The sequence below is a fragment of the Pygoscelis adeliae genome, unplaced genomic scaffold (assembly GCF_000699105.1).
Source record: "Pygoscelis adeliae isolate BGI_AS28 unplaced genomic scaffold, ASM69910v1 Scaffold267, whole genome shotgun sequence".
NCBI lineage: Eukaryota > Metazoa > Chordata > Aves > Sphenisciformes > Spheniscidae > Pygoscelis > Pygoscelis adeliae.
In genome coordinates this window covers 762184-776784 of record NW_008825150.1, presented here as the reverse complement: position 1 = coordinate 776784, position 14601 = coordinate 762184, and the positions used below count along the sequence as shown (strand labels likewise).

General features: G+C 42.9%; 1 protein-coding gene across 1 annotated transcript in view; it reads left to right on the top strand.

Annotated features, from left to right (window-relative positions):
- The window catches only part of CDHR3 (cadherin-related family member 3), a 41136-nt gene that overhangs the window by 9972 nt on the left and 16563 nt on the right, over positions 1–14601 (top strand). Inside the window, exons 4-11 of the mRNA XM_009328323.1 lie at positions 1125–1210; positions 3134–3228; positions 3334–3438; positions 7055–7203; positions 8542–8731; positions 10371–10539; positions 12032–12131; positions 12277–12375. Of these exons, the coding sequence (XP_009326598.1) occupies positions 1125–1210; positions 3134–3228; positions 3334–3438; positions 7055–7203; positions 8542–8731; positions 10371–10539; positions 12032–12131; positions 12277–12375 (993 nt within the window). The remainder of the gene's footprint in view (positions 1–1124; positions 1211–3133; positions 3229–3333; positions 3439–7054; positions 7204–8541; positions 8732–10370; positions 10540–12031; positions 12132–12276; positions 12376–14601) is intronic.

Below are 14601 nucleotides of genomic sequence, written 5' to 3'. Positions count from 1 at the left end.
ACAATACTTAGTTTGTAAAGCAAATTAGCTTCCCCTAGGGAAGAGTCTGTGTCATCTTCTCAGTATAGCTGGTGTCTTGCATATCATGGGTGCTGCTGGAATCTAATAATAATTAAATGTGACACTTCAGGGGATCGGCACAGCATGAAACACACTCTACGTGGGAGCTTGTTACAAATAAGTGCATCAGCTTAGTGCTCAGCTAGAGCTGCCATAAATTGGTGAGCACAGATGTCTGATCTGTCTAACTGTGTGGCTTTAGTTAACAGTACCAGCTACAATTAGACACTAATTGCGCATTCGCTGGTTATGAGAAAGCATCTCCCTCTCATTAAACTTTATATTCATACTGTTGTCCTCTGGGAACAACTCATTATGCTGCTCTGGTATTCTCACTGCTTTGATGAGAAGCAGCAGTCAGCAGGGGTCACAGTGGAAATTAATAGTCCAGAAACAGCAGGTCCAGCAGACACAAAAGGGCATAAAGCAAATAATGTGATCTAAAGATCTGTTGTTCTGTTAATCGCTATACCCAAGGAGAGCTAAGCCTGTTGCCAGTGGCCCAGTACGGGATGGCCTAGCTGTGAGAATTCTGGCATGGAAAGAAATACACCTTGCACTGAATTAGCACCCTTAATAAGGCAAAAATTTAAGTCAGTGCAGACCATCCACTATTTATTCACCTTGCAGGTGTAAAGGAAAAGCAGAAATGAAGAGGAAAGGCTCTGAGGCCTCCTGGCAGGGGACAGGGGGTGGAGAGGGAGGGAATGGCGATGAGGACCTAGTACAGGGCTACGTTCTCCCCATCTGCATAGTAAAGAAAGACACAGGTGTAGCCCAAATGCATCATTTTACTCCACACCCTGTGAGCAGCTCAAGATAGACCGTATGTAATCTTTCTCCCAGAGGCACAATTCATATTGCAACTCACAGTGATGGTTGCCTGTTTACAGATATGTAATTGGTTTCTTTTTATCTTTTGAGTATTTGTGATGATTTTGGAATTACACTTGTGAAGTGAGAAGACGCAGCAGGCATCTGGACAGCTTCAGTGTATCAGTATGTTTGCTACCGTGTCCTTTATTCTTACCCAATTAACACTGAGTACACTCATATCCATGCAGCTGTAGCGATCTATGTCTTGGAAGGAACACCTCCGGAATGCATTTACCAAGTCGATGCAGCTGATCCTGAAAATGCTGAACTCAATGTAAGTTGTGTTAAAGAAAAAAACCCAGAGATGATATAATCCACTGTATCTGAAATGCTAATTGCCAGCATCTTTCAACAAATGCCTTCCTTATCAGGAACACAGGAAAATGTTTAGTCAGGAAAAAAGAAGCATTTTCAATAATAAACTAAGAAAACCCAGCCTCAATATTTGGACACAAATTGTATTTTGAGTTCTCAGCCCTCCAAAATTAAGGGATATTGAAGGCAGAGTTTGATATAGTTAATCAGAGATACAGAAGAAATTGTGTCTCTTTTTAAAAAAAAAAAATGGCTTGCAAAACCTTTCTTGTAGATGAGAGTGACTAAAAGTAAATAAAAGTTTTAACCTTCTGTATTGCAATGTAAATTCTTTTAAATGAGACAGTAAGGAAATCGCTTACAAGGCAACTGAATCTCAGCTTTTTGACAATCCCAGGGCAAACTGTGACCTTCAGTTAAGAAAATGTGTTAGTTGATCTGAAAATACTCTTGGTATCAGCAAAAATTTCTGGAAAGTGATAAGTTTGCTTGCAGACAGGGGAAAAGTAACTGCACTTACCTAAGAATTGTATTGTAGCTTTCTTTATTGGCTTTGGCTTTATAAAAGACAGCACATTCAAGAACTGAACCTGAAGATGCTACTTCAATGTGTAGCATTATTCAAGAGCACAATTACCTTGAAGTCCGTCCTCAGGCTTTGCCCAGTCAAACTACCAAACCCAAGCTGGTGAGGAGGGAAGCAGAGGCCTGGGGTTTAGCTCTGCTTTGTTTCTGAAAGCAACAGCAGTGAGTTCCACATGCCTTCTAACCCCTGATGAAGCTCAGGCATAATAAGAAGCTGCAAATATAGAAATGCTGGGCAACAGGTAAAATAATAATCTGGAGAGGGAACTTAGAAAGGTCAACTGGCAAAAAAATTGTTAAAAGAATTGTAATCACCTACCTGCTTTTTTAAAGCAATTTCAATTAAATCTATCACTGTGGGAGGCAAGTTGTTTCACTCAGCTCTCTGTACCTCCTGTTTTTTTCCAAAAAGTAACACGAGAGCAGTTGCATCCCCTGGACAGATCTGCTCAGTGGATTTTGCAGATTACTTGTATGGTGCATGACCATCTGTTATTGCATACTTCAGACTTTATCGGTATTATTAGCACCTGCACTAGCAAAGGAAATGTCCTTGAGGGCTTATTTGTGATGGCCTGGCAGTAGCATGTGGACGATAGCAGGGAGGATGTGGTGGGCATGTGGTAGCTACCCTGCAGCCATGGGGGTCAGGGTGCTGCCTTTCTCCCTACTGTGTAGGGTGTCAGGGTGCTCAGCTCCCTCCCACACCCATGCACTGGTGCAGTACCCATTTGTGTTGTGCAATGCACAAAGCGGCAGCTGCTACATGCCACCGCTGAACAGCTGCATTAACACCAAGCTGTTGTGCACACCTTTCAGCCTCACACCCTCACGTACTCTGTGACAGTCCACTCTCCCCTCCTTGGCTTCTCCCATCATCTGGACCCCTACACTTCACTGCCTCCTGCACGGTGCGCCCTATGCCCCCAAATCCAGCCTCACTCCTTCTTCTCTCTCTTCTCCTTTGTGCAAAGCTGATTTTTGCCTACCACGCTGTGTTTCTGCTGGCTGACCTCTATGTTAAATTCTCATTGCAGAGCTGGAGTTCACAGAGGTAGAGAATGGTGTGGGCTTTAATGTAATTCAATGTCTGTGACTCTCCACTGGCTGTCAAGCAAAGCACGTACAACCACATTTGAGCTAACTTCAGCTCCAATGATCAAGGCTTGTGCTGGCATCTGTATGACAGCATGTTTCAATATGCAAAGTTTTGAGGCAAATACTGTACTATAATTTGACCCGTTTTACAGGGCAAGGAATGAATACAAAGACTAATTTCTTGCTCTCTTCATTTCAGTATTCACTGCTCCCTGCATCAGTGCCATTCTTGGTCTTGGAAAGCGGAGCCATTTTTTCTACAAAAGAGTTGGATTATGAGAAAGATCCACATTGGTGAGAATGTATTTTATTCACATGGTCTATTAGCTTACAGTAGGCAGAGAAATGTTTTCCTACATAGCCACAGAACGATTCTTGTTTTGTTTTCTTATTTAACAGTTACTTTTTAAATATAACAGTGACAGATCCAGACGGACTCAGCTCATCTAAAACAGTGACTATAAATATAATTAACATCAATGATGAAAGACCTTACTTTACCACGTGAGTGAAAAACTTCTGTTGCACTCAAAATGTAGATGTTTTCCCACCTTTACTGCTTTGGCACCAATGGGAGGGTGTAACATAAGGGCAAGTAAATATAACAACAAAATACTACTGAAAACTGTATTTTAATTTTGTTATGATTCCTGTTCTTTTACTGGAAAGCTTTGCCCTCATTTCCCTCTTTTATTCTCATTTATATTCTTAATAGTTTCAAATTTTCCAGGCTCTGCCTTCATGCTAAGAACAGGCACGCAAGCTTGTTGTACTTATTAGCATTTTGAGAGGTTAAAGCTATGCAAAGACCTTCGGACAAGTTCAGACAAGGAGATGAATTTTACCCTGTGTGAATACATTCATATAGAATTTACCCTTCATGCAGATGTGCATTTCACCATAATGATCTTTATTCATGCAGAAATGTCTAGACATAAAAAGGTCTCACTTTTGATCTGTCTTCCTCTTCTTCCCAGACACACACACTTGTAAACAATCCCAGTGATCTTTGAAACATTGTCGTCTCTTACTGTGTCATAAGCAGAAAATTGTGTTATAACACACAAGTCAGAAATAGCTTTTGAAGACTAATGGAGTTTTTTAGTTGGAATCAGGAATATTGTTGAAAATTTGGAAAAGTGGGAAAGAATGTACATGTACCACCAGCAGGCTGTTTTGCGGTGGAAAGTATGATGGAGCGGGAGCTTGACATTATTACAGTCAATCTGCTTGTGTTGCTGATTTATCTTCGTCACTTGCATGAGACACCGATTGGATTCAAGACACTCTTTATGTCTCCTGATCCTGAGAGTCTACAAGGTCCCTGCTGAGAATATTTATGATGGCCGCCCTCCTGCTGTCTATCCAAAGGATAAGACAGTGTGGCACCTTCCATGCCAGGAGGTTTCCAGCCACTTATTTGGAGCAATCTTCTGGGTGCTTTGTGGAGCCAGAACAATGCGTGGCTCTTGGGCTGAGGCCAAGGGTCTGGACCTTCCTGGGTAAAGGGGTGGAGAATCTGAAGAAACAGAAGAATGAAATGTTAGAAACAGACATGGATTTTTTTTTGTTACTTCTTATTTAATACTTGAACTTCATATCTGCAATAATCAATAAGCTTAACAGCTCGCTCCATATTACTGTACTGCTACAAGCAGGAGGAATCCTCTTCCCAGTGCCGACATTTGCACATTGTGTTCTAAACTGATTATTTCCTCCAAATGTTGCCATTTCTGTTTATTTATCCTTATGTCTGGAATGCTAAAGGAGCTTTTTTAAGCATTTATCTACTTGTTCGAATTAGTGAAAGCTGCAGTGACCTGAGCATCTTAACACCTCAGGTCTAAGACTCAGTTCTCATATGGCACAAATAAGGCCTGGTATTTGTTTGAATCTTTTCCCTTTTAGATTGACACTACAGACCAAAAAGAGCAGCTCGGTTTGTAAAGAACTTTAGATTAAATTACGCTTCATGAGCTGTCCTCAGTATGCGTGTGTATGGCCTCTCCCCTGCTACAATGTGAGCTGCATGCTGGGACTACATACTTTCTGACACTAAAAGAATTAGTGCTGGGGTGGGAGCTGGGGAAACTTGACGAGTTAGCAAACCTTCTTTATTTTCTCCCGATCAAAGCTGTCAAGAATAGAGTTTCAAAGGGTCTTTTTAATTGTCCCCATAGTATATGCAAGCACATCTGGTTTTGGTGTTCACAACAGTACATTGGCATTCAGCCTTTTGAAATTCTGGCTGTTAAAATCAATGGAAAACTTGTGGAGTCAGGAAAACAAAGGAGAAGACAAGAAAACAAACATATGCTTCCTTCACAATTACATTGCAGTATCTAAAAGGTCTGCTTGAACCATCCTGTAAAAAGCCACTGGCAGGTGGCAGACAGATGGACAACAGGACACGGCCCAGATGTAGCTGTGTAGGAAGTGGCCCCAACTCCTCCCCAGCTGTACTAGTACTCCGTGCTACGGGGATGTGCTTGAAAACATCCTGTTTCTTCCCAAGAGATCTGGTGGGGACCGGACAATGGCCCATGCAGGGCGCAGGGGGGCTGGTAGGGCTGCGAAGGTGGAGCTGTGGTGAGTTTGCTGTTCACAGAGAGGTCCGAGTTGTCGTCCCTGTGGGCATAGGGAGTTCACTACTTCGAGCCAAAACCAGTTAGAGCTGTCCCTCCCATATTCCCCAGTGATCAGAGAGGCATTTTGGGGTGGCATTTTTGGTAGCAGTGAAAGAGATCTCTTGCTATTTGTTTTGTTTTTGAGTGACTCTGGAAGCAACAGGAGAACAAGGAAGGAAGAGATCCAATGCCAAGAGTGAGATAGAAATTTAATAAATACACTGATTCCGCAGCCTTCACAAACTCCTTGTTTACTGTTGTAAAGTTAGGTGCTGTAAGTTAGGTGTTTTTACTGGGAAAACCCTATGTGATTTCTCTCCTGCATGCTTTTCTCTTTTCATATGAGCTGACAAAACAGTTGAAGATACTGTGTCTTCTTAGCCATTTTTAAAATTGCAAGGGGAGACCTGGAGGCATGGGATCTTCTGTTCTGTCTCTGCAATTCTCTGCTCCAATTGCTAAGTGCCCCATGACGTTGGTTTTCAGACGACAACGGAGGGCTCATGCTTTCCTATACTGGGAACTATAGACTAGTCGATTAACTAAGTGGTGGCATAGGAAGCTTAAAATGTTCAGAAAGGATTCAGTCTTGAAACATACTCCTAATGCTTTTCTGAACTCTTGAGCACCTTCAAGTCCCTTTGATTTCTAGAAGCAGGAGATGTTTGTGTGTTTGTGTGTGTGTCAGTAGAATCAGTCAGCTGTCATAAATTCCTTGCACAGTTTTTGTGTGCTTGTCCATGCCTGCTTTTGTATGTGGTTCAAGTACCATAATTGCATACCTGAGTACCCATGTGAACATGCAACTGCAACCATTATAAGCAATCCTGCGCAATTGCCTGACAGACTATATCAGAGCTATAAAACTCACTTAATTCATGGGAAATTTGGGAGCACTGGCATACCAAACAGCAGCAGTAAAGGACGATTTTCTCTACGTAAAATGAATCAGACAGACAGATGTTGCTGGGAGTTTGGAGCATGTTCATCTGGTGGGCACCCACAGGAGTGCTCTTCCCTGCTTCCACCTACTGCAAAGGCAACTCAGCTTTTTAGTAATACTGTTGTCCCCAAAAAGCCTCCAGCATTCATTCCAAAAGATGATTAATTACATTACTGCTTCTACTTTTGTTTTTCTCTTGCAAAATGAAGGAATTAAAGCAAGTGGCTTTACAAGCTGGTGGCTCTGTAGGGAGATGGACTGCATGACCTTAACAGCCCCTTCCATCTTCAGTTTCCATGATTCTGTGAAAGTCAAATTGTTTTTACCGTGAGAAAGTTGCAGGGGAAGGATACGTACCAGTTCAGCTATTGCTGCATGTCCAGCTGGCAGAACCAGTGACTGGGATATTTACCCTGACATGCAAATAGCCATCTCTGAGCCCAGCGTGGCCATGGTTCTGCTGCTACAGGTGGCTGCTCTGCTAAGTTTGTGATCAGCTGCCCTTGCAAACACAGATGTGAGCTTTGCTAACTTCTGTTTTATCTTGTAGAAAACAAAGAATCTACAGGATTCCAGAGGAGCAAAGCCCAGGCACCGTTGTTGCCAATATAACAGCTAAAGATCCCGATGATGAAGACTCTTCCAGCAGACTTTTCTACAGCATCCAGTCTTCTGACCAATATTTCTCCATAAATCCATGTAAGACAAACAAAAATGTGCCTTCTGACACCCAAAAAAGAGAGTGGCTACGTTGGAGAAAATGTTTTTGCCTTTGTTTTAAATTGACTTATTTTATTCTGTGGCTACCCCTAGAAATAAGAAATGCTCAGTATGTTATCAGGGTCAAATTCTTCTGTCAGCTGACCAAGATTCAGTAAGATGTCTTGAAGAAAGTAGGTTAAAGGTGACTTATTGACAAATATTGACTTATGGCTGGAGGGTGACGGTCCCTTGGGTGGAAGTAAGGTTAGCTGCCTTCTTTTTAATCTCTGAGGACTGCAAGTGACCCTTCTGGGGCTTTGAAACAGCTGCACACAGTTAGAACATAATGTCCTCTCTCCTGCCTGAAATCTGCTCTAGCATTGAAGTGCACAGCAAATCTGCACCTTAGCTTCATTGCTCGATCCATGACCCTCCTCAGGCAAGGCCATCCAAGAAAGTCCTCTCTCATGCTGGTCCTGTCTCCCCATGCTCTCTAGGGTGCATACACCAGTGCCCTGAGGTTTTTGCTCCAGGGCTGGCATTCAGTGACTGCTTTGCTCCTTGTCTGCTATTGCTTTAGAACTGCTTATCACAGCTATAAAAGGTGCCACACAGCACAGTGCTGTGGGAGATCAGGATGATCCTTAAATGCTTTGGACTCCCTATGTCCTTTGGCCAGGTATTGCCACCCTCCCCCTCAATTACACTCCAAAAGGCAGAGGATATATACACTGTTCCTTCACCTCCTTTGTGCTCTGGGAATAGTACTGTGCTTTGCCACAAAAACCTTCTTTTTTTTGAACAAAGGCTAACAGAGTTAAAAAAAAATATTAAGTGAATGGCTGACCAGAGCACTTGGCGCAATCTGTCACAGCTAAGAGCAGCTCCGTTGACGTGTGAGTAGATTTAGAGGTGCTGAAGGATGCTTGAATGATAACAGTAGAAAGTGAAGCAGTCTTACTAGCTAGAGAACAAGGACAGCACAGGCATTAGCAGCTCATTGCCCTTGATGCTCTGTGACTGCACTCAACTCTGACTTGTACTAGCTCTTTGAGAGTGTAAGGGAAATCTAACTGCTTTCCAAGCTCTCTGCTGAGGCCACCAATGGTGTATTTTTGAGCAATGGGTATCTATCCATTAAAGTCTTACACAGAACTTTCAGAGCCATTTTGTATCATTTTAGAAAATAACTAAACCAGCCATGATTTGCACAGAACAGAATACTTTTTATTCTGCTACCTGTCTGCTGAGGTACCCTGTCCTCTTGCATGTACATCATGAGTTTGTTACTTCCCTCCATGGTGAGCATCTAACTTCCGGCTGCTTTCTGCCCAGTGACTGGAGTGCTGCACGTGACTGGGAGAATTGACCGAGATGCCCTTCCACTGCGGCTCCATCCTAACATTTCAGTGATAGTTCGGGTGGAGGACAGTCCCAGTGGTGGTCATGCCAGAGAAATGGAGATCACAATCATTATTGACGATATCAATGACAACCCACCAGGATGCAATCCTTCTACCTTCAGGTATTGATGCTCGTCATTGCCTTAGCGCTGCCTTGTTGCCCCAGACCAGTGTGCAGTCTAGGGCACATCAGTTGGGGTCCCCAGATCTACCACAGCTAGTTCAAATGGACATTTATCTTTAAGTCTTTAAAGGTTAGTGTTCACTGTAAGTGTCTTAGGGCACAAAACTCAATTTCCTGACATGTTCAAACTGGAAATTTGGACTAAAAATGTCAGTGTATAGTCAGATACTTTATCTTTCTTTCAGATACCTAAACCCGTAGGATATCAGAGCCATGTGTTATAGAGTTACTTTTCTGACCCATAGAGATCCAGGCTCCTCCTTTCTTACTTTATGCTAAACTGTGGGGAATCATTCACCAGGGAAAGCTTGCCAGTCAGTTCTGGAGTTTTATTTTAAACTTCCCGATCTTCTCTTCTAAACCTCTCCCTGGTGACCTGCATGGTTTTTACCTAATGCAATCTGTAAGGTCTTCAGAGCCCAGATCACCTCTTGTTATAGGTGTCCTCTGTGTAACTTAGTCATGGACTTTGCTATGGCTATGAATGCTCTGAGACCTTTGTGATGATCAGGTAGTTTATATTTGCAGATGAGGACATAACATTAACTCCATTTTACAGATGAAGTGTGTCATAGAAAGACTGAAGTCAAAATTGTCCATCTGAAATGTTTGATGTGCCTGGGCTCTGATCTTTCAGGGTACACTGCATTGCATAGTGCAGTTCTTCAGGTGCACTTACGGTAGTTTGACGGTCCTGCAGATAAAAATCCAGCATCTCAGGCCACGAACCTATGCAGTGAGGAATACCCGGCTAGTGGGTATCTGTTTAAATTGTTTGCTCACTATCTAATAGAAATGTCTTGCATTTAAATCACATACTTTTACGTACTTGCAGGAAGAGAATCCAATTCTTCAGAGCCCTGCTTAGTTACATCATCCATGACAATAACACAACAGTCTCTCTGTTATCTAGTGAGCTTATATTTTGATCTGAAGGAGGCAAAAATCTTCAGGGAAAAAATGTGATCAAATAAAGAACTAGTCTTATAGGGATTGCACAAGGGAACAAAATCAGGGCTTAATGATATTTCAGTTGGTTCTTAATTTTTTTGTATTTAATTCTCTTGATTAAAAAAAATTAAATTGACAGCCTCTGCCCCCAATTCCATTATGTGCATCACAGGGACCCTCACTGTCAACAGCAGGGCCAGAAATGCTAGTTTCACAAAACAGCAGAATAGTCCAGCTATTAGTTAAGGAGAAAAGAACAAGCTTCTCATCAGGAGAACATTATAACATACTGAAGAAATGAATGTTGTAAAGATGTTTTAAAATACTGATTATTAATTGAACTAATCTGGAACATTAAGATCTCATGGCAGCTTCTGAAGTTTAGCTGAGTTCCAGGTTTATGGTTTGGATCTGGCTAAATGTTTATGTCCTGCCCATTGTACAGGGCTGTTGTCCACCACAGTGTATGGATCAGACACTGGGTTGCTTCATCAACTGTTGCCTATTTAGTGCTAGGATTTCACTTAGAAAATAAATGGAAGTCAATGTTTTGGCATGTAATATATGAAAAGTTCAAGAGAAGAAATATAAGTTGCTCTGATGGGAAATGTGTTTGTTTTAAACAGGAAAGAGGCAAATGAAAATATGACTGCTGGGACATTTCTTCTTGGTCTTAGAAATTACTGTAAGGATATTGATGTTGATCCATCAAACAATCGATTTAATTTCACTGGATTATCTGGTTTTGGAAGCAATAACTTCGCTCTGGAGCCCACTGTGTCTGGAAGACTTGTGGTCAGTCGTTTGTGGCTTTATTTCAGATTGTCCCATTTCAGAAGTCAACTTATAAAATATTATAAGTTCTTTGAATTAATTGTCTGTACAAGAAAAAAAGAAATACTGTAATTCATGTCACAGTGGGTGTGATGTGGAGAATGGCTGTGTCGACTGGATGTGAACTACATACCCTTTGATAGGATGCTTTCTATGGATTCTACAGAATTTGGTGAACAGAGAACTGTTTTCTCCAGTTTTAAATAAATGTGCTAGATACGATTGAAAAAAAAATCCTTCTTTAGGGAGTGTGAAGCACCGAGTTTGATATGGATAAACAGAGAAATTTGATGCCATTTCATACCCATTTATTCATGACAGACTGTGGAAGATCCTTGCTATTCAGCATAACGAATTGAAATACTTGAGAAACCCCACACTCAGTAACTACTTCGCAGCTTCATTGGTCAGAATTGTAAAACCACTTTGAATGGTAAATTTTCACAAAAGTGTGGTGGGATTTGCACTTGTGTTACTTTGCATGTCAAAATATGGGTTCCTTATGCTGATAGCTGCTGGCATATTTGCATTGGCCAGAACCCCCACCAGTTGCTGGACATGTGCAATGGTGGTTGTTTTGTTGCTTTAAAAGGAGCCATGGACAAATACAGAAAAAGGGAAACATAGCAAAAAATAGGAATTCTGTCTAAAACAGGAGCAGTAAAACAATTTTGTATGGCTTGCTTTAATTTTTGATCTGAGGTGTACATGTCAACGAGCACTGCCCTTAGCTGCTTCATCTGCCAACATAAAAAGCATTTTCATTGCTGCACAGGATATGATTGTTGTCAGCCCTTTGATCACCGTGTATGTATAATGTAACAGGCTATCTGAAGTGTCCTGTCCCTGCAGGAATTTCCCTGTAGATGATAAACAGTGGATGCTTGTGCTTCCTGGTTGCCCCAGAGTTTATGAGGCTCCTACAGAAAGACAGAGAGTTCAGGAGATTAGGATTTAAATCTGCGTGAGCCACCATTTAGTAACAACTTGGTTCCTGGATAAACATTTCTGGCTGAACCTGATACCTTTAATACATGTCTGCAGGCACGAGCTCAAGGAGTAACTATTACTGTTTAGCAATAGCAGATTCTTGTTGAGCCACCAAAAGGCACAGCAAATAGCCAGCTCATTACATACTCTTTGAATTAACCAGGTAAAAGGTCAAGACCTTATGATCCAAATGATAAAACTTCCTGCACTTAAGGGAAAGATATTTTGTTGGCAGAAGGAAAGAGTTTTGAATTGCCAAGGGACACCAGGGCGTGAACATGTAGAAAAAGCCTGGAATCCAATCCTGTAATTGATTAATAGCCCATATTACTCCTACAGGGGAATTCTATATATCCAAGAGAGAGACCACACTTACAGAACACTGAAAAAAGTAATTGCCATCATGTGTATTGTGACTTTATGTAAGGAAGTATAAATACAATTGTGTTTCTTTTTAATTCAGATGACTGAAAGTATTGATTTAGAAAACCCAGCTAATCTAGGAGTTGAAGTTTATTCTTTGACTGTCAGGGTGCAAGATATTGCCTGTCCTAACTACTCAAGCAAGTATCCCTTTTACGCTTCTTTTGATATTTTCCTGTGCTGTAACAGCATGGAGAGAAGAATGCCATATGTATTTTGAATATATGCATGAGAAAATTTCGCAGCCATACTTAACTATGATTTAATCTTCTGTTATATTTCCAGATATCATCTACATTTACATCAGGATAAAGCCAGTGAATGAATTTTTTCCAGTCTTCAGTAATTTATCATATGAATTTAATGTTCCAGAAATTACTAAAGGTACAGTAAGTAGCACCTACATGATAGAAATAATGTTGTTATGTTGGTACGTACCTTTTTGCTCCAAATGGATTTTCATATATTTGAATGAGGAGAATGGCTCAAAGTTCCAGTTCAACCGGGGTCTCACCATACAACCACCTACTACCCTTAAATAGACAAAACTGGCAACAACTCCAGTTGTACATATGGAAGCTGAGACACAGACAAATTCGGCAATTGCACAAGAAATCTGTGACAGAGCCAGCAACTGAACTCAGATGTCTTGTTTTAGACCGTCTTGCTAAATTAGCCTTTTGGAGGGACTGTGACGGTGAAAAGAAACCGCTGTAGACTGACACAGATGAGTGAGGACTCCCTTGGCCCAGGCATGGTGCAGGATGGCCACTCCACTGTCCCCTTAGACCCAACTCACCTCGGGTGCAGTGGGTACCCTGGAGATAGGGTGGGATGGGAGTGCTCAGAGGGGGAGGCTTCGCTCAGCCAGATGGCAGCCAGAGTAGCTCCTCGTGCCCGGAGCCAGGGTCCTTCCCATTCCTGCAAGAGCCCAGGACTAGCGGCTGCAAATGTGGCCTTAAAACTGAATTTGTTGAAACTGTTCACATGCTTGACTCCCACCCCAGCACCCTTCCTGTCCCCTGGTGAGTCCTGCATCTCATGACTTTGCAGAGCAGTGTCATGGCATCTTGCCTCCTTGGTAATCCTCATGTGCCAGGTGCAACTGCCAGCCCGCTTTGTGCTGTGCTGCTTGGGGCACAGAGGAGTTGGCACGGGAATGGCATCTTCTCCAGCTTCAGCCTCTCCCTCATATGATCCAATGTACTAAATACAGGCCTTCTGTCCCAGGACCTCACTTACTGGCTTTATTCTGGTGGCTGAGAAAAAATTGAGAGGTCTGTTAGATACATGCTGGATAATCTTGACCCTCATTCTGGACTTCCTAGGGTCACAGAAAAATTGAAGATGTAAGGGACCTCTGGGGTTCTCAAGTCCAACTCGTGCTCAAAGTGAAGCTAGTTTCAAAGTTTGATCAGGTTGCTCAGGGCCTCATCCAGTTGAATTTTGAAAATCTCCAAGGATGGAGACTCCACAACCTCTCTGAGCCCCTGTTCCAGCTGAGCAACCTTCATTCCAGATAATTGTACCTTGCACCCAGATGGAATTTCCTATGTTGCAGCTTGTGTCTGTTCTCTGTTGCCCTTTCACTGTCCCCTTCTGAGAAAAGTGTATCTTGGTCTTCTGTATTATCGCCCTTTAGGTAGTGGAGCAAAGCAATTAAATCCTGCCTTCACCTTCCCTTCTCCAGCCTGCACAAACCCAGCCTCATCAGCTTCTCCTCCTGCATCCTCTGCTCAACCCCCTGACATCTTAGTGGCCCTTCCCAGCCTTTCTTTAGTTTGTTAGCATCCCTCTTGTACCTGGGCCCCCAAACTGGTCACAGGTATCTTTATGAGTGCTGAGCAGAGTGGAGCAGTCACTTCCCACCATTAACAACACACTTGTTAATATAGCCCCAGTATGCGGTCTCCATTCCCCCAAGGTGCCCTGGTGGCTCATGTATAACTTGTCCACCAGGGTCTGGGGTCCATTCCTGCAGAGCTGCTGCCTGCTCAGTCTCAGCCTGCGCTGTTGCATGGGCTTGTTCTGGCCCAGGTGCAGGACTTTGCATTTGCCTATGCTGAGCTCCACAAGTCCTGTCGGCTCATAGCTCCCGCCTGCTGGGCCCCTGAACGGCATGTGTCCTCCAGCACGTCCAACACTGCCCCAGGCTGCTGTTACTCACAAACCTGCCCCAATGGCCACGTCACCGAGGAAGACATCCAACTGTATCACTGCATCTGAGTGGAACATGGTGAAGCTGCCCATGAAACTCCAGGAGACTTAGCAGCCAGATAATCTAGTATCTGCTTGAATTTATTAAATTATTCTGTCCAGGGCAGGCTCAAAGCACAGGCGAAGGCAGCTGTGGCTATGGTCAGCAGACCTGCGGGCTCTATAGTGCTTCTGTGTCCATTTGCCCAAGCCAGGAGGCAGGGGGCAGGGGGAGGAAAAGGCATACTTCAAGCAGCCCCGCCATCCTGCCCACAACCTCCTCTCCCTTGCCATGGGCAAAGGAGCAAGCCCAAATTTCCAGCTCTCACCCTCAGCTCTCTGTTTTCTTCCTTCACTGGTCAGGAGGATCCTGCCAGGGTCCACAGGTCTGCAAAAATCACTCCTGCCTGCCCT